This window comes from Schistocerca americana, chromosome 3 (assembly GCF_021461395.2).
Source record: "Schistocerca americana isolate TAMUIC-IGC-003095 chromosome 3, iqSchAmer2.1, whole genome shotgun sequence".
NCBI classification, from domain to species: domain Eukaryota; kingdom Metazoa; phylum Arthropoda; class Insecta; order Orthoptera; family Acrididae; genus Schistocerca; species Schistocerca americana.
In genome coordinates, this window is record NC_060121.1 from 168692647 (window position 1) to 168719679 (window position 27033).

General features: G+C 42.9%; 1 protein-coding gene across 1 annotated transcript in view; it reads left to right on the forward strand.

The window, feature by feature from the left end:
- Positions 1-9418: 9418 nt before the first annotated feature.
- The window catches only part of LOC124605947, a gene marked incomplete at its 3' end in the record, with an annotated part of 49772 nt that continues 32157 nt past the window's right edge, over positions 9419-27033 (forward strand). Inside the window, exons 1-3 of the mRNA XM_047137907.1 lie at positions 9419-9550; positions 12615-12677; positions 17793-17922. Of these exons, the coding sequence (XP_046993863.1) occupies positions 9419-9550; positions 12615-12677; positions 17793-17922 (325 nt within the window). The remainder of the gene's footprint in view (positions 9551-12614; positions 12678-17792; positions 17923-27033) is intronic.

Consider the following 27033-nt stretch of genomic DNA (forward strand, 5'->3'; position numbering starts at 1 on the left):
CCTCCAATGTGTGGTGCTTGCGGCGTCCAGGTCACTGTGCGCCACGTTTTATTGGATTGCGTTTTATTTTCTGACCACAGGGTCGTGGCTGACTTGCCAGCGGACCTGCCGTCTCTTTTAGGCAACACTCGGACGAATGTGGTTAAAGTTTTAAAGTTCTGTGCCCTGTCAAATCTTTTTACAAACATTTTAGGGAGAGTATTTTAATTTGCTCACTGTGTGACAAGCTCACCCATATTTTATGTAAGTGGCCAGCTAATAACAATTTCCTGTGACATTCTTGTTGCTATGTTTTCCCTTTCCTTATGTTTTACTTTCTTATGTAGCATTTTCCTTCTTTTCCTGCTTTCTTTGAGTGTGTGCTTTAGTTTTCTTAGGTCTGTCCACATTCGTTCCTTTTAATGTGTGTCAGTGCGCTGATGACCTCTATGTTGAGCGCCCATAAGCCCCAACACACCACCACCAGCACCAAAAGTGTTTCAAAGAGTTCACCAATGTCTGTTGTCAATAATTTACTCCTGGGCGTGAGTTTTCTGTGACTATTAGAAGCAAGTAAGTCTTTTACCACCTGTAGTTCACATTTTTCTCTAATTGTAGATAATTTTAGGGATCATTTCTCCAAGTAGCGCTGGTTTTGCGGAACTACTTGTAGTCTATGTTTATACTTTCCCAGATTATGTACTTATTGTACATGGGACATCTATTCTTCCAGGGTTTCCGTTCGCTTTTTTAAATGCGCCACCGTGACCAGCGTCGGTGTGGTATTTACACGCTCTTGCATTACATGCACCACCGGTTAGTTTCGTGGAGAGTCTTTTTGTGAGATACGTATTTCTGCAGGATGTCAGATGCTGGGACCCCGGTGACTTCCGCGGGCAGGCGCAACGACCTCCCCCCTCACCCCCCCGCCGCCAGCTGCTCTGGGGTGGACTCCACCTGTTGCTTCCTTCGGGTGACAAGACGGTAAACCTCAGACACTTGGGAGGAACTGCGAATCCGTTGCGTACATACTCTGTGCTGTCCTGTTTAGAAATACGATGATGTGAGTGTGGTGGTGCTCTTAGGTTATTTGTGCACATTTCATGACACTTGCCGCCATAACTTGGGCCAGATGCTATTTCGCCGTAATACCAGATTAACTTCAGTTAATGGTTTACTTTCTTTCGTTCTTCCGATTTCGTACCAATTTTCACATCCAATATCTACATAGGCTGTTTTACGTCTTTTAGCCTTTGTCTTCACACAACATTTTGCCAACAAATGCTCATGTTACCTGATTTGAGTTATTGGGTTGGTGCATATGGCCGTACAGTTTTTCGTGAAGTTTAATAAACACAATGGATATACATAACAGAGTCTTTAGTTTTTAATAACATATCCTGCTTCAGTATTTGCTACAGTATGCCCACGCTGGAGTAACTTTTCTGTTGCGTGACTGTAGAAATATCGTGATTTTGATGAAAATAACTCGTCGAGTCATGGAAATGAGCGTTTGGCGGCATTGGCCGGGAGGCCCCTTACGGGGCAGGTCCGGCCGCCTTGGTGCAGGTCTTATTACATTCGACGCCACATTGGGCGACCTGCGCGACGGATTTACATCCGGAGAGGAAGTTCCTTGAAGGTTGTTCGACAGAGAGCGGCGAAGTTGAAAATCTGTGAGCGCAAGATTAGGTGTAGACGGCGAGTGCGGAGTGAGTTTCCAGCCCAACTCCTGTGTAGTATTTTTTTGCTACTCTAGCAGAAGGCGGGCGGTCGTTGTAGTAACGTAGCATCGCCTCATGCAGTCTTCTTGGCCTTCGTTCTTAGACTGCATCTGCAAGACGTCTCAGTTGCTGACAATAAATGTCAGCAGTGATGCTTACACCCTGGGGAAGCAATTCGTTGTACACTACACCGTTGCTTTTCCACCAGATGCATGACATTAACTTTTGTGGCTGCGCGTTGGTTTTTGTATGGGAGTTGCTACTTTGTTTGTGCTCAGCCATTCCAATCTTTTCCTTTTGTTAGCATCAAGACACCGTTACAATATAGCAGTGAACGATGCTGTTCAAGAGCTACTTGATGAGGACGAAGCAGGGATGCGCACATGGCCACCCGTTGATTTGTGATTATGACTTAGAGAATGCTTTACCCATACAACTGATTTTTGAACCTTACTCGTTGCCTGCAGAGGTCGCACGATGGTGGAATGAGCACAGTTCGTCACATTTGCCAGTTCTAGAGTACGTCAACGTAAATCGTTGTGGACTAATGCGTTCAAACGATCTTCATCAAACCCTAAAGATCTTCCTGAATGTGGAGTCTCACTAATGTCACAACGACGCCCTTTAAAACGAGAAAACGGTGCAGTATTGTGATTGCCTCCTTTGCTGTCACCACACTACTGAACTAAAAGAGAACAACATGTCGGAAATCCGATTTCTCCAATTGACCTTTGTTTCCTAGCGTACACAGCTCCACTCACTGTCTCGAAATGACAAAATGGCAATATGTTAATTCAAATTGCAACAGTGAACTACGAATAAAAACAGACGTGGGCTTGACTTTCCTAGGGACGCGGGGGTGGCCGTTTCAAACGAGGCGCCAAGCCCTCGCGTCACTTAGTCCCTCTTGAGGCCCACGAGAAAGACAGGCCGCGGCTCGTACTTTACGAAGATGATCTGGAATCTCTCGCTCGCTCAGCTCAGCAGACAAAACGTGTTTCTAAACCTGTTAACTCGCAGCTGGATGTGTATGTACTAACGAGAATGATTCTACTGGAATATGCTATTATGAAGCCTTACTGATTAACCCTTTCGTGAGCCGTGGGAAACATGCTTCCCACTACAATGAACTCGCTCCTAGCCCCTAGGGATTGACAGTTCCCACCTCTGTACGGTGCTACCACCTAGTGAACAGTATAGGGTTGTTGTTGTTGTTGTTGTTGTGGTCCTCAGTCCTGAGACTGGTTTGATGCAGCTCTCCATGCTACTCTATCCTGTGCAAGCTTCTTCATCTCCCAGTACCAACTGCAACGTACATCCTTCTGAATCTGCTTAGTGTATTCATCTCTCGGTCTCCCTCTACGACTTTTACCCTCCACGCTGCCCTCCAATGCTAAATTTGTGATCCCTTGATGTCTCAAAACATGTCCTACCAACCGATCCCTTCTTCTAGTCAAGTTGTGCCACAAACTCCTCTTCTCCCCAATCCTATTCAATACCTCCTCATTAGTTACGTGATCTACCCACCTTATTTTCAGCATTCTTCTGTAGCACCACATTTCGAAAGCTTCTATTCTCTTCTTGTCCAAACTATTTATCGTCCATGTTTCACTTCCATACATGGCTACACTCCATACAAATACTTTCAGAAACGACTTCCTGGCACTTAAATCTATACTCGATGTTAATAAGTTTCTCTTCTTCAGAAACGCCTTCCTTGCCATTGCCAGTCTACATTTTATATCCTCTCTACATCGACCATCATCAGTTATTTTACTCCCTAAATAGCAAAACTCCTTTACTACTTTAAGTGTGTCATTTCCTAATCTAATCCCCTCAGCATCACCCGATTTAATTTGACTACATTCCATTATCCTCGTTTTGCTTTTGTTGATGTTCATCTTATATCCTCCTTTCAAGACACTATCCATTCCGTTCAACTGCTCTTCCAAGTCCTTTGCTGTCTCTGACAGATTTACAATGTCATCGGCGAACCTCAAAGTTTTTACTTCTTCTCCACGAATTTTAATACCTACTCCGAATTTTTCTTTTGTTTCCTTTACTGCTTGCTCAATATACAGATTGAATAACATCGGGGAGAGGCTACAACCCTGTCTCACTCCTTTCCCAACCACTGCTTCCCTTTCATGCCCCTCGACTCTTATAACTGCCATCTGGTTTCTGTACAAATTGTAAATAGCCTTTCGCTTCTTGTATTTTACCCCTGCCACCTTCTGAATTTGAAAGAGAGTATTCCAGTTAACGTTGTCAAAAGCTTTCTCTAAGTCTACAAATGCTAGAAACGTAGGTTTGCCTTTTCTTAATCTTTCTTCTAAGATAAGTCGTAAGGTTAGTATTGTCTCACGTGTTCCAACATTTCTACGGAATCCAAACTGATCTTCCCCGAGGTCCGCTTCTACCAGTTTTTCCATTCGTCTGTAAAGAATTCGCGTTAGTAGTTTGCAGCTGTGACTTATTAAACTGATAGTTCGGTAGTTTTCACATCTGTCAACACCTGCTTTCTTTGGGATTGGAATTATTATATTCTTCTTGAAGTCTGTGGGTATTTCGCCTGTCTCATACATCTTGCTCACCAGATGGTAGAGTTTTGTCATGACTGGCTCTCCCAAGGCCATCAGTAGTTCTAATGGAATGTTGTCTGCTCCCGGGGCCTTGTTTCGACTCAGGTCTTTCGGTGCTCTGTCCAACTCTTCACGCAGTATCTTATCTCCCATTTCATCTTCATCTACATCCTTTTCCATTTCCATAATATTGTCCTCAAGTACATCGCCCTTGTATAAACCCTCTATATACTCCTTCCACCTTTCTGCCTTCCCTTCTTTGCTTAGAACTGGGTTGCCATCTGAGCTCTTGATATTCATACAAGTGGTTCTCTTCTCTCCAAAGGTCTCTTTAATTTTCCTGTAGGCAGTATCTATCTTACCCCTAGTGAGACCAGCCTCTAAATCCTTACATTTGTCCTCTAGCCATCCCTGCTTAGCCATTTTGCACTTCCTGTCGATCTCATTTTTCAGACGTTTGTATTCCTTGGATGGATTGGATTGGATTGTTTGGGGGAAGAGACCAAACAGTTAGGTCATCGGTTTCATCGGATTAGGGAAGGACGGGGAAGGAAGTCGGCCGTGCCCTTTCAAAGGAACCATCCTGGCATTTGCCTGGAACGATTTAGGGAAATCACGGAAAACCTAAATCAGGATGGCCGGACGCGGGATTGAACCGTCGTCCTCCCGAATGCGAGTCCAGTGTGCTAACCACTGCGCCACCTCGCTCGGTTTGTATTCCTTTTCTGCCTGCTTCATTTACTGCATTTTTATATTTTCTCCTTTCATCAATTAAATTCAATATTTCTTCTGTTACCCAAGGATTTCTATTAGCCCTCGTCTTTTTACATACTTGATCCTCTGCTGCCTTCACTACTTCATCCCTCAGAGCTACCCATTCTTCTTCTACTGTATTTCTTTCCCCCATTCCTGTCAATTGTTCCCTTATGCTCTCCCTGAAACTCTTTACAACCTCTGGCTCTTTCAGTTTATCCAGGTCCCATCTCCTTAAATTCCCACCTTTTTGCAGTTTCTTCAGTTTCAATCTGCAGTTCATAACCAATTGATTGTGGTCAGAATCCACATCTGCCCCTGGAAATGTCTTACAATTTAAAACCTGGTTCCTAAATCTCTGTCTTACCATTATATAATCTATCTGATACCTTTTAGTGTCTCCAGGATTCTTCCAGGTATACAACCTTCTTTTATGATTCTTGAACCAAGTGTTAGCTATGATTAAGTTATGCTCTGTGCAAAATTCTACAAGGCGGCTTCCTCTTTCATTTCTTCCCCCCAATCCATATTCACCTACTATGTTTCCTTCTCTCTCTTTTCCTACTGACGAATTCCAGTCACCCATGACTATTAAATTTTCGTCTCCCTTCACTACCTGAATAATTTCTTTTATCTCGTCATACATTTCATCAATTTCTTCATCATCTGCAGAGCTAGGTGGCATATAAACTTGTACTACTGTAGTAGGCATGGGCTTTGTGTCTATCTTGGCCACAATAATGCGTTCACTATGCTGTTTGTAGTAGCTAACCCGCACTCCTATTTTTTTATTCATTATTAAACCTACTCCTGCATTACCCCTATTTGATTTTGTATTTATAACCCTGTAATCACCTGACCAAAAGTCTTGTTCCTCCTGCCACCGAACTTCACTAATTCCCACTGTATCTAACTTTAACCTATCCATTTCCCTTTTTAAATTTTCTAACCTACCTGCCCGATTAAGGGATCTGACATTCCACTCTCCGATCCGTAGAATGTCAGTTTCCTTTCTCCTGATAACGACGTCCTCTAGAGTAGTCCCCGCCCGGAGATCCGAATGGGGGACTATTTTACCTCCGGAATATTTTACCCAAGAGGACGCCATCATCATTTAATCATACAGTAAAGCTGCATGTCCTCGGGAAAAATTACGGCTGTAGTTTCCCCTTGCTTTCAGCCGTTCGTAGTACCAGCACAGCAAGGCCGTTTTGGTTAATGTTACAAGGCCAGATCAGTCAATCATCCAGACTGTTGCCCCTGCAACTACTGAAAAGGCTGCTGCCCCTCTTCAGGAACCACATGTTTGTCTGGCCTCTCAACAGATACCCCTCCGTTGTGGTTGCACCGACGATACGGCTATCTGTATCGCTGAGGCACGCAAGCCTCCCCACCAACGGCAAGGTCCATGGTTCATGGGGGTACTACTCCCAATCGGAAGTTCCCGCCGTTTTTGCTGTACCTTCGCGCAGAGGCATTGTATAGCTGAGTTTTGCTTTGTAGAGGAGCTTTTCAGTGCTGTTTGCGTGACATTTTGTGATTTTTTCCTCAAAGCTATAGTATAAAGTAAATACTTTTGATTTTCCCAAATTTATGAAGGAAAACGTAAACTTGGAACGAGGAGAATTCCAGTTTGAAACAAAAGGAGCCATTTCTGCAGCAAAATGGACGGATAACCATCCAGTCACTTTCCTGTCCTCAATTCATGACCCATGTGAAACAGCCACAGTGAAAAGGAAAAACAGAGATTTCTTGTCCTGATGTTGTGGCAGAATACAACAAAATAATGGGTGGTGTCGATAAGTTTGATCAATTGCGAGAAAGGTATGCTATTGGCAGACGTTCTGTAAAATGGTGGCACAGAATATTTTATTTCCTGGTGGACGTTGCTGCAGTGACCAGTTTTATCCTGTGGAAAAGAAGTAAAAGAGGAAGTGGACAGCAAGATCAGCTCACATACAGGATCCATCTAGCCAGACAGTTGATCGCTGACTTCTCATCCCAAAAAAGGCGTGGACAAAAACCTGTCTTTCTGGCAAAAATGGGTAAAGTACCTGAAGATTTTCGTCATGTGGCTGTAGGGGAGCATCAACCCATTTTAGGAGAAACCTGCTGCGGAAAAGATCACTCTCTGTGTTTGTACATATTGTCAAATACCACTTTGCATAGACCCATGTTTCAGAAAATTTCATGGCAAGTAATTGTGAAGAATCATTGTAACAAGACAAGTAAATTTATCCAAGAAATATGACATATATTGAAAAAGTTGTTTTTGTCATTAGACTCCAAGGAAGGGCAGTGGGAAGAATACTTCCCACCTTTTTGTGTGACCTCGCTTTCGCAGTTGGAGCAGATTTGATATTCTGTATGATAAATATACGTATCTGTTAACTACTATCTGCTCTCCGTTCATTAAAAAAACTGCTCAATAATTTTGCCTATGGATGGGTTAACAGTACTATAGCAAAAATTAATTTAAGATCAATACTCGAGGTAAATGGTATAGCGGCTTGTTTATAGCATTTAGTCTCTTCTGCTTAACAGTCATAATTTCACACAAGATGTGGTGCCTTATGCAACTGTCAATCATTCTGGCATGATATTAGTTTTATTGTACCCCAGTACGACCGTAACAAATTATAAGTAGCTCTATGGACTTCCGATCATTGTATTATTAATAACAGTAAGACACGATAATAACTGGTTGTAGTAGAAGATGCAGTTATTGTTTGTACGTATACACCTAGCTACTTATTACAGCTGTAGAAACGTAGTCTGCGTGCTGAGAGAGCGAGCGAGTGCAGGCTTATCTTCCTGTCTTCGTGACGTATGCGCCGCGACCTGTCTTTCTCGTAGGCCTCGGTCCCGTTGCGAAAGGGAGCCTTTAGGAACTGCCCAGCTTGCCTTTTGCGCATGCATCCTTCCTGCCCTCTCCGCCAGGTTCCTGACGCTGCCATTAAATCTGTATAAGCAGAACACCGTGGCAGCCCCTTTAGTCAGTGATTTTAGGTCCTGATGACGATGACGGAGATAGCTGTCAATAGTTCGTACGACTTATTCGAAATGGCGGACTTATAAACCCAGTAGATTTTGTTGAAAAATCCTGCTGTATTAACTGACAGCAGATCATTTGGGTGGTGACCTAATGGAAGGAAACTGGTGCAATTATGTACCACACGGAAAAGAGGTGGCGCCGAAGTGGTTATGCTTAAGCCCCTCGTGGCGAGACTCGTATCACAGGGCACAGCGGCGGATACAGAAGGTTCGGTTTAGACAAGCTGCCATGCTCCTGTTGCTGCACATTATTTCCATCTGAGCTTCAGAGGAAGAGTCATTGGAAAGTCGGAGCTGCAGCAACCCCGCTAAACGCGACTGCATGGTTGGTGGCTGTGCATACAGCATCACTTCTCACCCACCTCCAGAAGGGAGAAATCGCCCAACTATATCTAAGAAAACATGGCTGCCAAAGGCAGGAGGTACCCCGAGCTCAGAGAGGCGGTCCCTGGGATGGATCCTCAAGGTGGCAGAGGCCTAGACGTAGGAAATATTGTCAAGTGGATCGGATGCAGCCACCGCTTATGGATCTGACCCAGAAGAAAACTGGTACGAGCAAACTGGAGGAAGATTCTCGTGCAAGATTTAGCTGACTGTTACAGGTGGCAACGAAAGATAATACCTAGTGACTTTTGTTTGCGGCGAATCTTCCAGGAGTGCACAAGCGGAATGTCAAGTCCTGTTGGTGGCATGAGTAGGATCTCTATATGAGATTCACTGTAACCCTGCACTACACATGAGAAGTGGCCCTTCTGGCAGACGGGACAGCGAGTTGATAGGAGACGCGTGTGAGATCCTGAAAGATGGTACGGAAGGTCCGCAACATGGGTAGGTCACCAACAGGAGCTACCAAACTGAGACAATTCTACTCCCTGTTCTGCACTCATAGGCAGCACACCGCGCCTGGTACACGCGGCGCTCGGGGACCACAGCACAGTTACGACACCTAAGGATGGGCTTATAACAGTCCGATACCGGTCGTGTGACAATAAAGTAACTTACAACTGAAGGGGTATTCTCAACCTCTACTGAGACAATTGTGCCATTCTGGTGATGGTGCCGCCGGATGTTCTGGTACCATTGGAGGTGGTACTTATGCCAGCCGGCCGTTGTGGCCGAGCGGTTCTAGGCGCTTCAGTCCGGAACCGAGCTGCTGCTATGGACGCAGGTTCGAATCCTGCCTAGGGGAATAGGAGAATGGATGTGTATGATGTCCTTAGGTTAGTTAGGTTTAAGTAGTTCAAAGTCTAGGGGACTGATGAACTCAGATGTCCCATAGTGCTCAGAGCCATTTGAACCATTTTTGAACTAGTGCCACTAGAGGTGATGGTGACATCTGAGGGGATGGTGTCACTGGAGGTGATGGTGACGCTTGAGATGATAGGGCCCGAGGAGACAATGGGGGCAGCGGAGGCACGATGCCCTCGAGATGATGTTGCCAGAGATGCATTTATCACAGTAGTGGTGTGGATGGTCCGATGAGATTGCCCTGGAAAGGGCTGGAGCCCACAGTAAAAGTGGGAAAGGTTATAGAGGTGGCCTAATACATTGGATTTATGGGTATTTAGTAAGATGTTGCACCTGGAGGAACGCCGAAGACAAATTATGCTGATAAGAAAGAAGGACTGGCAAGATGTCAAGGGAAAGCGTCAAGCATGATGCAGAATGTATACTATGAAGAAGAGCACTGACAATGTGAGAAGCAGGGAGGGCAGGCTTCGAGGAAGACGCCTTGCAATCTAGAGTGTCTGCTGGAACACGAAAATTGTTATAGTAGGCATTGAGATGGTCACATAAGTAAACATACAACAGGATGAAAAGCTGTACCTAGATTAAGGAACAGGTTAAGCTGCTAGGTTATGGAACTGAAGAGGTCGACGTAAGCAACAGAATAAGCAAACAGATCAGCACATTGTCCAACTTGAATAGTGGCGGGCAGAAACAGCGCGAGGAATGTAGGCATGGCTCTAACTCGTTTGAATTCCTGAAGGTTTAACGGCTGCGTCGTCGCTGCCTGGGTTGGAACAACAGACAGATGGATTAACATGTGTACGGGAAGCTGAGAGTCTCGTTGTAGGCACTGTGAGCGAGGGCTACAGTGCCGTACTGAAAGGTGTGTGGCGAAAAAGTCAGCAAATCCGAAGTAGAGCATGGAGAAGGAAGCTGACTCTAGGTAAGCATGAAAGCACAAAACGCCTGATAGTCTGGATGCTAGTCACTGTTGGGTCATCATTTCCCCAGCAAAGTGTCTTAGTTGGTATTGTAGTGGATACTATAATGTTCAGTCCATTTTGTGCATACCAGTTGAACCACCGAAACACTTCGTCCCACACGAGTAGCAATTTCCCGGATGAATTTCTCCACATTCCATCATGCCAATAATGCGCCCCGTTTCGAACTCGCTGATTCGATGGTACGGTTCGCGTGTACTTCTGCGAGACATCCTACACGTCTGCTCGATTCACACTGATCTATTACCGTCGGTTTATAAGACAACGAGAAGCGCAGGCACATTTTACCGGTTGGTGGTACTGCGCCGCAATTTCGATATTGACCTTGAACCTGCGGGCCGACATAGTTCAAATGCTAATAATTCCTGCAGAACATACTAATGTACATGTCCTGTGAATATGAACAACCCATCTCGTTCGAGGAGTACTGTTACTTTTCTCAACTACAGTGTATTTGTGGTAATTGGAAGTTATCACCAAAAACAGCGTCGGAGAATACCGGGTTCAGCTGGGTAAACTTCCGACGTAACAGCAGGAGACAATTACCATAGCGACAGGGTACAATTAGAGGCACTATTACTAGAGAACGTGACATACACTGAGATGAAAGAAGTCTTGGGAAAGTGATATGCACATATACAGATGGCGTCAGTATCGGGTGCACAAGGTATAAAACGTGCCTTGGCGGGGCTGTCATTTGTGCTCTTGTGATTCATATGACTACGTGTCCGAAGTGACTATGGCCTCACTACGGGAATTAACAGAAGTTGAACGAGGAATTGTGGTTAGAGATAGGCGCATGGCGTATTCCATTTCGGAAATCATCAGGGAATTCAGTATTCCAAATCCACAGCGTCACCAGTGTGTCGAAAATATCAAATTTCTGGCAATACGTCTCACCACTGACAATGCAGTAGCCGACGGCCTCCACTTAATGACCGAGAGCTATGGAGTTTGCTAATAGACAAACAACACTGCGTGAAATAACTGCAAATATCGATGTGAGGGGTATCCTTTAGAATGATGCTGCGAAATTTGGCACTAATGTGCTCTGGCGGCACACGATCTACGCGATTGCATTTACTAACAGCACGACCTCACCGGCAGCGCCTCTCTTGGGTTCGTGACCATATCGGTTGGACTCGACTGGAAGATGTCCCGATTTCAGCTGGTAAGGTAATGGTGCTGTTGTTCGAGTGCGGCGCTGACCTAACGAAGCCATGGACTCAGGTTGTCAACAAGGCACTGTACAAGCTGGTGTTGTCTCTGTCCTCGGGTACAACTGAATCCATCATTGACTGGAAATAGTTACGTTCGGCTACCTGTAGACCATTCACTGCCATTCATGGACTTCATGTTCTGAAACAATGTTGGAATTTTTATGGATGACAACGCGCCATGCGACTGCTTTGAAGAACATTCTGCATATTTCGATGATGATTATGTTTGGTTTTTGGGGCAGTCAACTGCGTGGTCATCAGCGCCCGCTCCAGTCTTTACACAGTCCAAAGTTTTTTACTCAGTCCAATATATCCACTGTCATGAACGACGATGATGATGACGATGAATTGATGAGGGCAACACAAACACCCAGACCCCGGGCAGAGAAAAATCCTCAGCCCGGCCGGGAATCGAACCCAGTACCCCGCGATCTAGAGGCAGGAACGCTAGCCACTAGACCACGAGCTGCGGACTGGACAATTCGAGCTCATGATTTGGAGACTTACATAGGCCAAAATCAATCCCATCGAACATTTACGGAACATAATCGAGAGGTCAGTTTGTGCACAAAATCTTGGGCCAGCAACACTTTCACAATGAAGGACTGCTATAGAGGCAGCAGAAGACTTCCAGCGACTCCTTGAGTCCACGCCACGTCGAGTGGCTGCACTACGCTGGGAGAAAGCAAATCTGACTTTATATCAGGAGGTATCGAATGACTTTTGTCCCCTCAGTGTATAAGCACAGTTCTTAGACGTCTGGAGCAAAATCGTAATAACCGAACAACAGGTGATCAGCAAGTATCAGAATAAAAATGCTTAGTTACACGACTAAATCATAACAGGGACATAAACTTACTCGCTGTAAGAGCACTATTTGGTGGCGTAACAGAACACCTGATTTACGTAATCCCTAGCCTCCACTATACCATACTGAAGTACATGATGACAGAAGATAATGAGAGGAGAAATGACAAAAGTCAAAGAGAAAGTTCTCTCCATTTGCTGGACCATCCTATAACTCCTTACATTTAATCCGCTAGCTGTCTCACGTGTCGTTCTCTGTTTCAGGCTGGTGACGAGCGCTGGGTCCTGCCACAAGCCTGGATACGCCCTATGGGTCCCCTGAGCCCGGTAAGTAGTTCTTAAGTAGGCTGCTAACGCTGTATTACCTTAGTAGCCTTCACTCCAAACAACTTTCCTCTCTGCAATAAGATATTACTTCTAGTACAGTGCTATACTGGTTGGCACAAACTCCTGATCGTAGATCGTAGAAAGCCACATGAATACTAAGTTGAAGAACATGAGTGAAACTGTATATGTTAGAGATAAAGCAGCATAATCGCAGTACAAAATTATTATGTTTGCAACTAAGTTACACAATCTGAGCAGACGTATGTGGATACCTTTTAGCAGATATTAATATGAGGTGCGTCAATCCTTCGTTTTTATGACGGTCTGAACTCGGTTATGGTCAGGTGTCTCATTGTCTATGGAGGAATGACAGCCCATTGTCTTTGAAGAGCCGAGATCAGAGGAGGCAGTAACGGAGGACATCCCAGAGGTTTACCATTTGGTTCGTATTTGGACGTTAGACAGGCCAGTCCATCTCAGGAATGTTGTTTTCCACAAAATATTGACTCATAATTTCTGTTTTATGACATCTGGCATTAGCAAACTGCTACCAAAGAATTATCCTCTCCTAACCGTTCCTCCGCAGCATGCAGTACACTCTGCTGCAAAATTTGTTCATGTACTTCCGCATTTAGCGTCATCTTATCTAGGAGATACAACCGTAAGAGCACCTCTTTGGTACTTCACTGTTGACACCATACAGATGCAGACAGTTTTCTTCAGGCATCAGGCAAACTCAAACACTTCCACGGGATTCCCACAAGATACAGCACGAGTCATCAAATGGTTAGTTCCCACCCACCTACTGTCCAATGGCGTTTGTCTTTATACCACCTTGAGCGTTGTTTAGCCTACAGATACGTCTGGGTTATGAAGACGTGCTCGACCTTAGAACCCCGCTCTTTGTAAGTCCCTACGCACGGTCACTGTACTAGCTGAACTGCTGGGAGCACTTCGGAACCCATGACCGATTGCTTGCGCTGACTTCATGATGAAGTTTTTCACAGCAAACCCTCCCCCCCCTCTCCGCCCCACACACCTGCGACGCTCAACAGTCCCTGTCCGTCAGCATATGAGGTCCACGTGGTCTTAATTTTACTGTGGTTGTTTCTTCGAGTTTCCACTACGCGACAGCATCAACAGACGACTTTGGCAGCTTTATGAGCATTGTGATGTCCCTGATGGATTTCTTACTTATCTTATATTTCTGGAGAACATTCGAAAGAATGTGATTATCTTGTTCAACGCCCAACCAGTTGAAGATTTTCAGCGTTACTACCAACACAGGGTAACAAACGCTCCGACGGTATGTAGTTGCCAAAGAGAACTACTTTGGGGGGGGGGGGGGGGGGACAATACTGTTGCTTGAAAAAAAACCACTCTCATTACTTTTCCACACACCTCGTATATTACCGAGGCACAGTATACTGAGTACGTCAGCTATAGGTGTTACTATTTTTATCGTAACGTAATTCTTCTGTGCTAGACCAACTGTAATGTTAACTCACAGAAGGCATCTTGTTAAATCTGTGATTAGTCTGGTATAGGAACTGGACATGATACACAGAAAGAAGGAATATGAAACTGCCCTTTTAAAAATGTGTCCATGCGTGAGGATATCGCACATCAATCTATCACCACCGCACAATCGTACAAACGACAAATACTGATGTAAGAAATTCGCTATGGGAAACAATTGTATGTACTCAATCTGGACACGAAATTTACTGCGAATACGATGCAGAATTAGCTCCTGTCCTAGCTTGTATTTACCGAGAACCTGTTGCGCAGCGAATAATGCCACATATTTGAAAGATCACTCCCGTTTACAAAGAAGAAACGCATTCAGAAAACTAGAGACTAACGTTGCGGACCTCCGTCTGTTGCTGCATCCGTGTGGGCTGTCTGAGTTCAAGATTACAGACGTTCGTGGAGGAAAATAAGTCTCTGTCAAGAATCAGCAGGTATTAATGTATAGCCGACCGTATAAATGGTTCAAATGGCTCTGAGCACTATGGGACTTAACTTCTGCGGTCATGTGTCCTCTTGAAATTAGAACTACTTAAATCTAACTAAATCACACACATCCATGACCCAAGCAGGATTCGAACCTGCGACCGTAGCGGTCGCACGGTTCCAGACTGTAGCGCCTAGAACCGCTCGGCCACCGCGGCCGGCCCGACCGCATAAACTACAGCTTGTTTCACTCATATACGATGTCTTGGAAGCAAAGAATGCATTTGTATAGGTTGACCTACTCTTCGTAGATTTCGGCAAATCATTCGGTTATATGTCATATCACCAGACAATAAACGAGGTAGGACTACCTTCGAAGACATGCAGTTGACTCTACAAATATGTGACAAATAGAATCCAATACATTATACGGGACGGCGAATGTTCAACAGGAACGAAAATAACGTGAGGAATTGAGATGTTCTTGATGATATGACGTGCCCTTCATGTTTGCACTGATCTTGGATTGATAATTATTGATTTCTCCTCTTGTTTCACTTATTATCTTACGTTTCTCCGTATTTATGGGATAGCTGCCAATCATTAGACTGTGAGGAAATTTGTTTATTTTAAATATGACATGACGATATGCAATGATGTTCATGATCTTCACATGCATGTTTGTGATATGACACGATACGTAGCACGGATGGAGGAGATTGTGTGAATTTGTAGAGCATAAGATCCAAAGATGACAACTTTGTCTTACCGGAACAGGTTAACGAAGTAAACGCTTTACTAACGATCTTGGTGTTTTGAAGTTTTCCTGAGTTTATGCGTGTTTCTTCGTGGCCTTTTCAAAAACTGCACTGGATGTAGATAGACCTCATTTAGTTAGCTGCAATTGTCTGATCGTGTATCATCTCAATGCAGTTCGAAATTGTTGTTGCCTACTCTGCGCAATTTTCCCGTTTTCTTCTGAACAACCTACCCTCTGTTAAAGCATAGAAGCGAGTTCGTGTAAAGCATCTTCTTCAGGTGCTTTCTGTGTTTCATCCGAAAGCTGTCACCTGTCTAGATACCGAACTCCTGACATGATATTTCACGACACTGTTCATGCTACTATTCAGAGGTTCACCTTTCCACCGACCATTCCAGTTCGCTTCTTGTCACTGGAAGCCTTTGGTCCAAATTTGATTTCACATTGTTAATGCCTATTCTGACGTAGCAGAACATTCCAGCTGATCTCGGTGCTCTTTTTAATTTCTGGGTTAAAATCATGTATTAATTCATTCTTACTTTGCTCAGTTTCCGTTTTCATTTCTTCTAAAATGGACTGGGTTCTGACCTGTTCCGAACTGTTCCCTACTCTAGTGAATCGCTTTCCTTACAGCTAAGGTGAAGGTTTCCTGATTCCATTCCCGAAGACCCCTCAGTGTATTGTTTATTGGAATGGGCTGGAAATGGAATCACTCGGGCTCGTGAGGTCAAATTATGAGCTGCTCATTTAAATAACTCCAAAACTTCACACGTGAAGTGTCGAAACGACGTCCGATCGATAGACTTCCAACTATATGAAAGCCGAACTGATCGTCAAGTTAGGATCTCAAGTAATTAATTATGTTCTTTGATGATTGACATATCAAAATAAGTATCATAATGACATTGGTTTTATTCTTTGGTGTAGATTCTCCACACTAAACATTGTAGCGTTGCTACCTGAATATGAATTGAGCAGTCCTGACGTCAGGTATCACATAAAATGTTGCTCAGTAGAACACACTCTCTAGGTCGCATTGTAGTTAATTTGAGCAGATGACCGGTTTCAGCCCAACAGCTGTTGATGTCTGTAAAGCTGAACACCTGCAACTGCTGAAATAAAATAAACTGTGTTCAAGATGCGAAATTTATAGTTTATGATGTTTTGTCGATCGTTGGTCGTTTCCAAAAGTCAAAGGGGCCTCACTGCAGGATATAAAACGGTATAAACATAGTCATATTGCATCTTGAATATACAGTACTGCTAACTGTTTGTAAATCATGTTGCTTCTGAGAAAATATTTCTTTGTGCATGCTAAAACATGAAACAAACAATGCATTCAACTACGTTTACAAATAAAATGAGTGCAATAAAGAGATGCACTTTAACGTTTATTATTGTAATAAGTGGCAACTGCCATTCAGTTGTGCTTTCCCAGATGCACTGATAACAAGTACATTCTGTCGATTTTTATTATGCAAAATATTGATTGTGTTTGCATGCAAGTGATCAGATGATATGACGTCTTGAAATATTTATAAAATCTCTTTGTTTAACATTTGTTGTTGCTTCTATTTCAAGTATAACGCTTCATAATGATTTTTGTATACCTTGCACTCTTTCTGTCACCTTAATGGACCCTGATAGTATTGTTAGATCGAAATGCACTTCTGTCACATAAATTGTTGAACCCTGGAAGCAACCAACTGATACATATAAATAACACATGGACATGGATCTAAAAATGTAACTGTAAGCAACAAACTACTATATAAGCAATTACAGATCATACATGCAGGAGTCCACAATAAACCTTTAGCTTCGAGTAATTAGTCTGCGGTTTTGTAACTTACATTTGAGATTTACTTCATAGTATCTTTTCTCTCAAGTTCAGGATAGGTTTCTTTCGTTAACATGATAACATTTGTCATAGTCGGCGATGGTGAGAAAATGGTGCTTTAACCCACCATAATTACTCTTCTAGGATTTTCGTTCGGCTGTACCAATAAAATTGTTTTAATCTAAGTTTATTATTTCTTAAACTTTCTGTCTCCATTGTAAACGTCCATTAAATACAGTTGAATGGTGGTTTCTAACAAATGACAGTGTAGCGTAAATCAGAATTTGTCTTCCTTCCCGTGTCTACAACTGCGAAACGATTCTATTGAGATATTTGGCCCACTCGGCATGAGGTTGGGCCATTACTTACCTGAAATGTGAGCGCGATCTTGAAATCATTTAATTAAAGTAGTTAAATTAATTTTAAAGTTACTGCAAAACTTGAAACATGCGTAATAATACCTGAAACTCATTATATGCAAATCAGTTCTGCTTCATTTTTTATGAGAGGTGGAAGGAAATATTATGTGAATAAATTTAGTGAAAATGTAAACTTCTAGAGGTATCCAAAAGCAGCACGAACTTTGAGGCTGCCCTTTATTGAGCTCAAAAAGAATCACATTGCTAACTGCAAGCTAAATCGCCTAATTAAAGTGAGACAAATAGTCAAGGCTTACGCGGCAGCCACTTGTAATTCGCCGCATTTAACTTTTCTCGTACACGAACAAGTAGAGTTGAGATTCGTAGTAACTGCTTTAAGAACAAAAACCCAATGCATGGCGTACAACGTCGACAACAAGAGGTTCTACGTTTATGGAGCTTGTATGTATTCATGCACAGTACACTTCACTTTAATTGTTTCCTCCTTGGTTCTCCTTTTTTTCATTTTTCTTTTTTTACAGCAGCGTGTAAATCTAAACCGATCATGCTAAAACCGACGCTTTCAGAGAGAGAGAAATATTAATAAAAAACAGTAAGGTATGGTACTCCACATCAACTCTGTGGCTAACATCACCATCGACAGTACACGCAACATTCACACAAATTTTGATATCATGCATTCATGTTAACTCTCTACCGCCGAATTCCTCATCAGCGATAGAGGGATGGATTTTGAAGTTTTTTTTACCTTGTTCACTAATTTTTTTCCTCAGTTCTGGTGGGGGAACAACCAGCTATGTGCGATGCAGTCTTCTTTTGATCCCATTTCAAGGGCTGTTAAATTAACATTTTGACCGAACGCTACAAAATTGAAATTCCATGCCTAAGGATATGTTAATTACGTTTATTTTCAGTATATTCCGCTCGGAAGAAAACTATTACTACAGATGGGGAATGGTGTGACTTTATGATGCTGTTAGCAGTATCTACTGCTAACACAATTCTTCAGTTACGTACTGCAACGCATTATATCCAGGGGAGGTGAACGTGAAGCTTATCGCCATCTTTCAGACTTCACTAGAGTCGAGTGAGGGGCGTGAGGGACATTGGACAGCGTGGCAACAAGCTAAGGAACGGATTGTTTAAATGACTCTGATAACTAGACATCTTCATCCACATCTACATGGATACTCTGCAAATAACGTCTAAGTGCCTGGCTGATGGTTCATCAAACTATCTTCACAATAATTCTCTATTATTCCGATCTCGTACAGTGCGCAGAAAAAAACGAACACCTATACCTTTCCATGCAAGCTGTGATTTCCTTTATTTTATTATGATTATTGTTTCTGTACATATGCGGCAAGAAAGTATTTTCGCATTCCGAGTAGAAAATTGGTGAATGAAATTTCGTGAGAAGTATCTGCCGCAACGAAAAACGCCTTTGTTTCAACTGTGTCTACAACAAATCCTGTATTATTTTATTGACACTCTCTCCCCTATTTCGCGATAATACGAAACGTGCTACCCTTCTTTGAACTTTCCCGATTACTCCGTCAGTCCTATCTGGTAAGGATCCCACACCATGCAGCAGTATTCTAAAAGAGGACAGAAAAACTAGTGTAGACAGTCTCTTTAGCAGATCTGTTACATTTTCTAAGTATTCTGCCAATAAAACCCAGTCTTTGGTTAGCCTTCTCCACAACATATTCTGTGTGTTCCTTCCACTTTAAGTTGTATAATTATAATTCCTAGGTGTTTACTTGTCTTTATGGATTTTAGATTTGACTAATTTATCCTGCAAAAGAAGTTTAATGGATTACTTTTAGCACTCATGTGGATCACCTCACACTTTTCGTCATTTAAGGTCAATTGCCAATTTTTGCACCATACGGATATCTTTCCTAAATCTTTTTGCAATTTGTTTTGATCTTCTGATGACTTTACTAGTCGATAAACGGCATCATCATCTGGAAACAACCTAAGACGGCTGCTCAGATTGTCTCCCAAATCGTTTATATTTATAAGGAACAGCAGGGGGGACTATAAAGCTGCCTTGGGGACTTACCGTCAGTTACTACGAACTGTGACCTCTCTGACAGGAGATCACGAACCCAGTCACATAACTGAGACGATATTTCATTAGCACACAGTTTCACTACAAGCCGCGTTTGTGGTACGGTATCAAAAGCCTTCTGGAAATCTAGAAATACCGAATCAATTTCAAATCCCTTATCAATAGCATTCAACAACTTAGGATGAGTAAAGAGCTATTTCAAAATTGCTAAAGCTTTCGTGACCACTTGTTGACAAACTGCCTATTGACTTCTGTCTCGCGTTCTTCGGCCGACGTTCGTCTGATGATTTTACTGCAGCACGAGTGGCTGGCATTGTCGAAGCTTCACCCTCCATTGCTGGTGGAGAACTGGAGCCGAGCATCCGGTCGTGATTTCTTAAGGCTTCTTGCCTTGGTGTGTCGTAGGTTAAGCAGCCTATACTGCTGCTCCTACAACGGCCTGTAGACTTTTCTTTCTTCTCATTTACGGATTTCCTTCTTGGTGTCACTGGTATTAGCATTCTTGATTATTTTGCTGCTGGTGCGTGTTCGCTGCCCACGCTCCACGTCCGGCCAGCGTGTGGTCGGTCGCCAGTAGACTTGGTTCCCAAAGCCACTGACAAGCTGATTGTTGGAGTCTGTCGTTAGCGCAAAAAAACTTGCAGCTAGTTGCTGGAAGCGCTGTTTAAGCGGCGGTATCCCGCCAAGTACGTGTAGTTCCTTCGTGTGGAAGTCACGTGGCAGGCGTAGTGAAAGCCTGAGGGCTTTGTTCTGCACGGTTTGTAGCAGCTTGACTGATGTGTCGGCCGCGTTTCCCCAAGACCATGGCCGCTTATTCCAACATTGGCCTGATGAGGGTCAGATACAGTGTTCTGCCGCAGTGTGGAGATAGTGTTGACTCTGTGTTCAGCAGCGGTTACAGAAGGCGCATTCTGGCCAGCACCTTTGCCCAAATCTCCGGAATATGCGCCTTCCACGTCAGGCGCTGACCATTTAACGCCGATGACAGATCAGTGCGTGACCATTGGACGGGGCCACCCATGATCTACACCGACCCGATGTCCGCGTGAAAATGATCGCCTGGCTCTTCCCTGCTTTGAATTTCAGTCGCCATTTGGTGGCCCAAGCTCCGAGCTCGTTGGAGCCGAGCTCGCGGCCGCAGACCATATGTACCTGGCTCTCCAGCGTGCGAGAGCTTCTCCCCGGTCATTTCCGCTGCGGTTCTTCTCTTGCTCCCTGCGAAGGTTGTTCGTTGAGCACGGGAGGCCAGGATCCGTTCACCTTAAGGCTTTCTTCTTTGTTGTTAAAACACAGGAATAGCTTCAACAAAAAAGGAGACACCCTTAAGGTGAATGGACCCTGGCTTCCCGTGCTGCAGCGAACGACCGTCGCAGGTAGCAAGAGGAGAACCGCACCGGAAATGACAGCGGAAGAGCCATCGACGTTGGCGCTCCAGGTACATATAGTCTGCGGCTGCGAGCTCGGCTCCATTTAACCACAAGCAATGGAGGGTGAAGCTTTGTCAATACCAACCATTCGTGCTGGTGATACGTCCGAAAAATCATCAGATGAACGTCGGCCGAAGAACACCAGACGGAAGCCAACATGCAGTTTGTCAAAGAGCTATTTGTGTTTCACAAGAACGATGTTTCCTTAATCCGTGTTGACTGAGTGTCAATAGACCATTCTCTTCTAGGTATTTCATAACGTTCGAATGCAATATATATTCCAGCATATTTCAGGATATCAACGTTAATGGTATGGGCCTGTAATTTGGTGGTTCAAATGGCTCTGAGCACTATGGGACTTAACATCAGACCCCTAGAACTACTTAAACCTAACTAACCTAAGGACATCACACACATCCATGCCCGAGGCGGGATTCGAACCTGCGACTGTAGCGGTCTCGTGATTCCAGACTGAAGCGCCTAGAACCACACGGACACGCCGGCCGGTGTAATTTAGAGGATTACTCCTGTGTGACCTGTGCAACGTTCAAGTCCTTGGGTAAGGATCTTTCGTCGAGCGAACGGTGGTATATGATTGTTCAGTATGGAGCTACTTTATCAGCATACTCTGAAAGGAACCTAACTCATATACAATCTGGACCGGAAAACTTGCTCTTGTTAGGTTATATAAGTTGCTTCACTCCTCCGAGAATATTTGCTTCTACGTTACTCATGTTGGCGGCTGTTCTTGATTCGAATTCTGGAATATTTACTTTGTCTTTTTTGTGAAGGAATTTCGAAATGCTGTGTTTAGTAATCCTCCTTTGGCAGCTCTGTGATCTATAGTATCTCTGTTGCTATCCGGCGGAGAAGGCATTGACTGTGTCTTTCTGTTGGCGTACGACCAGAATCTCTTTGGATTTTCTGACAGGTTTCGAGACAAAGTTTCGTTGAGGAAAATATTATAAGCCTCTCTCATTGAAGTCTGCGCTAAACCTTCAGTTTCCTTAGAAGATCGTCAAACTTGGAGTTTTTGAGTCCGTTTCAATTTGGTATGTTTTTTTCGTTGGTTCTGTCACAGTGTTGTGACCCGTTTTATGTACCAAGGAGGATCAGCTCCGTCATTTGTAAATTTATTTGATTTAGGAGTGGAGATGGTCTCTCAGGAATGCGTCAAGTGAATTTATATCTGCTTTTTTGAACAGGTATATTTTCCGATTGTTTTTGGAGGATTTGGGGATTACAATATTTAATATCGCTACAACAACCCTGTGTTCACTAATCCCTGTATCCTTTTTGATGCTTGTTATTAGCTCATGATTAATTTTTTGCTGAGAGTTCAAGTGTGTTATCACAACCGTTTACTATTCGTGCGGCCTTGTGAACTAATTGCTCGAAATAAATTTCAGAGAATACATTTAGCATAATTTTGGATGATGTTTTGTGTGCACCTCCTGATTTAAACACGTATTTTCGCAAACGTATAGAGGGTAAATTAAAGTCACAATAATCTATAATCGTATGAGTCAAAGTGTTTGAAATTAAACTCAAGTTTTCCTTGAAATTTTCAGCAATTGTATCATCGGAATTGGGAGGTTAGTAAATGAATCCAATTATTATTTTATTCCGGTTGTCAAGAATGACCTCTGCCCGTACTAACTCTCATAAAGTATCTACTAAAATTTCGCAACAGGCTAAACTACTTTTAACACCAACGAACTCGCCACCGCCAGCCTAGCTTAGCTTATCATTTCCGAACACCGTTAGATTCTTCGCTAAAGCTCCGGCAAAACTTACCTCCGGTTTTAGCCACTACCTATAACGATTTGGGCATCAGTGGCTTCTATTAGCACTTGGAGCTCTGGTACTTCCGCAATACAGCTGCGACAATTTACAACAGAATTGTTATACAGATGTTTCCTGTATCTACGTTCTTCCTGTGTTCTGCCTGCACCCTTTGAGGCTAAAGCTCTGTGTTTTCCCGAGACCCTCTAATCTAAAAGAAACCGACCAGTCCACGCCACATTGTCCCTGCTACCAGTGTAGCCGCCTCCTGCGAGTAGTAGACTCCTAACCTATTCCGCGAAACACGAAATCCCATAACTGTGTGGTGCAAGTCGAGGAATCTGCAGCCCACCCCGCGAAAAACTGTTTGAGCCTCTGATTCAGACACTCCACTCGGCTCTGTACCAGAGTTCCGCAATCGGTCCTGCCGACTATGCTGCAAAGGGTGAGCTCTGCTCTGATCTCGCAAGCATGAGTGGCAGTCTTTACCACTTCTGTTAGCCGCTCTCTGCCTTTCGCCATGTCTACAAAAACGTAGACTGAGAGCTTTCCTCTGAAACAGGACAGACGACAGCATATGGCTGACCGAAGGCGGCGCATAGACAGCACCTGGAACTTGCTTTTCAGACTGGGAAAGTCGTACATTGGGCCTCCTGGAAGGCAGATGACAACAACCGAATTCCGGACGGAGACTACAGGCAGAGTTTCACTAAGAACCGCTGGAACAGATCTCTCGAAGTATTGTTGATGTCTTAAGTTACTAGGCATCACTTACTACTAATGCCGTACCACGGGCAAGAGTGCCTTGCAGGCACTGGAACACTGAGTGGCATTATGTTATGTTCAGCGATATCTCTTATCATAGCTAAGGTCAGATAGACACCGACGTTTTTGTAGACATGGCGAAAGGCAGAGAGAGAAGCGATTCTCCAGATCCATACAAGCAACGAAATAATCGTAGGGGATGTACAAACCGTTTAGTTCAAATGTGTGTGAAATCTTATGGGACTTAACTGCTTAGGTCATTAGTCCCTAAGATTTCACGCTACTTAACCTAAATTATCCTAAGGTCAAACACACACACACATGCCCGAGGGAGGACTCGAACCTCCACCGGGACCAGCCGCACAGTCCATGACTGCAGTGCCTGAGACCGCTCGGCTAATCCCGCGCGGCAAATCGTTTAGCCATAGCCTACATGGCCAGTGTATAAAATGGCAGATTCCTGCAGGATAATGCACTGCACTGCAGTTCACCATACAAACTTGCACTGTACTAATCTTTGGCAGGCCTGCCCAGTCACCATAGAGCATGTCTGGTATCAGTGGCAGGACATACATGTTCATACCAGCCACTAGCAAGGGATCTTCATGAACTCAAACAGCATACTCATACTGACTCTCTGAAACCTCCCACGTTTCAGATATCAAGGGAAAAAAATACTATAGTAGATGTGATAACTACATTGTACCATATGGTAATCCATATTAAAAGTTATTTAGAAATTATCAGCATATCTCTACATGTCTATATCACGAAGACTATAGAGTCTGTATTTAATTTCTTGCTCTGTTCTTCGTAAAATGCCCTCTGTCACTATTGCAATCGTATCAGTCATACGACGTCTTAACACACTAATATCTTACACTTTGGTCATCGGAGTACATGTGATATTTGCAGTAGGAGAAAACTGACGACACATTATTTACATATAATAAAAGAGTACAGGGCCTAATACCGAAACCCAGGGCGACTGATACGACCTGCCTCCATCGCGATTTTATGAGCGGACATGATGCACTGCTGGCGAGACGTCGGATATCAGCGAAAACATTCTACATCAACATCTAATCTAAATCCATATACATACTACGCAAGCCGTCGTATGGTGCGTGGTGGAGGATATACTTTACCACTATTACCCACACGCTTTGCTGTTCCACTCGCAGAGAGAGAGATCGAAAAACGACAATCTGTGTACGGATGTATGAACCCAAATTTCGGTACCTTGTTTTCTTGGTCTTTACTCGAAATGTACGTTGGCGGCAGAAGAATTGCTAAAGTCAGCTTCAAATGCTGGTTCTCTAAATTTTCTCAGTAGTTTAAACGTCTTGTTAAGTCAGTTATCAGCTTGTAAAAACTATACAAAATGCATGACACACAAATTCTGACTGCATTTATGTTTTATTCCGACCAGTTTCGGACATAAACTACATTCACTGTCCTCTACGAAATATAAAACAAAAATCATGTCAAAATGAAGAAAGTAAATGACCTACAAGGTCACAAGATTATTTCGAACGTAAGAGCTGAAAAACCATTTACGTCGAAAAATTTATCTGCACCCAACATTACATATGAAGACCACAAGTGTCATTTATTACGAACATCACAAATATTATACCTGTGTAAAGTGCAACTAACTGAAGAAAACCAACACGAGTCATATGTTGGCATTACAGAGTAAACAGTTCAAAGATCAAGGACTACAGAGATATTACATTCGTTGGCAAGATGAATGTAGCACTAATCAAACATCTCATAGGAAAATCATATTCTAACTAATCATTTTCAACAGTACAAAAAATAAATATTTAATTAAATTGTATAAGTTTTAAATACTTAATTACTCCAAGATAAGAACATCCTTTGTCATCATGAAGGCTAAAGGGTATCATCTTTACAATAAAATATAATGAAGTTATCAGAATACGTTTTAGCTCAATTTACAAACTTTTGGGACAAAAGTAACATCTAGTAACACAATAATTATTAAACCAAATATCTGAAACATCCTCAGCAAAGAAAATCAGAAAGTATCATTGTCACAATCATGTGAAACGATAAGAAAAGGTCAGACCCGTGAGGCGGCTGTCCCATGGAATAATCCGGATCACAATCCTTCAGAAACTACAAAACAGTATAAGGTTTGACCATACAGGAGGTTAACCATTAAGCACCAGAATCTTAAGCGTAGCTTTCAGGTACCTCACAACATATCATCGAACAAAATATATAACCATAAGTATAAAACAATATGGATTATAAGTAATTCCTATAATGTTTAGGCCACAAACATCTCTAACAAAAAGTCATCTGTCACCCACATGGGCGGAAGAGCAACTTTTTTATTGATCTATGGGTAGGTTTTCTACTTTCTGGCCTTGTGTGTCAGCATGAATACATTAATTGCTCTATGTGACTGCCCTAAGCTCACTGATTATTTTTCCACTTAGCAAATTGTATTTGTGCTTCAGTTTCGTACAGTTTTGGTGAAAAATGGCGTTGTCTGTAGGAGAATCTTGCCATAAACATCGAGAGTTGTATGTATCCTTCGAAGTTATTACTTGTCAGTATGTAAATGTATACACTTTCTTAATTTCATAATCTGTTAGTTTATCACTTCTGAAGGATTGCGATTCTGATTCTGCAATGGGATGCCCCCTAACGGATCATACACGTTCTTAGCGTTTCACATGAGGGTGACCAAAATAATTTCTGATTACCATTGCTGCAGATATTACAGATATTGGGCTCGACAGTTACTGCGCTACCGGACCGTATTTCCCAAAAACATTCTAAATGGAGTTAATAACTTTTAGCCAAGTATGTTAGCATGAATTGGAAACTTATGTTTTTTACCCAATTATGATAAATTGGTTATATTTCATTGTAAAGATGTTAGTCTACGGTGTTTATGAAGACAAATGATGTTATCTTCGAGTGATTAAGTATGTTATAAAAAACTTACTCAGTGATATTTAAACGTTTATTAAATTATCTTCTTGAGAATTTTTAGTTAAAATACAATTTTTTGCGAGATATATGATCAACGTTATCTTTATCCTGGCTACGAAGTGTTTACTACGAGTTCTGTGTCTGTAATACTCGTGTATGTCTCGTGTTGGCTCTCTTCACACAGATGTAACACCTGTAATGTTCGAAATGAACGATACTTTTACTTTCAGTATGTAATGTCGGCTGTAGACAAAATTTTAGCATAAAAATGTTATCTATTTTTACATTCAAAATAATATTGTGACCTTGTAGGTAATTTTTTGTATTTTGACATGTTTTTTATCTTGTATTTCGTACGGGATCGCGAACATGGTTTATAACCGAAAACGATCG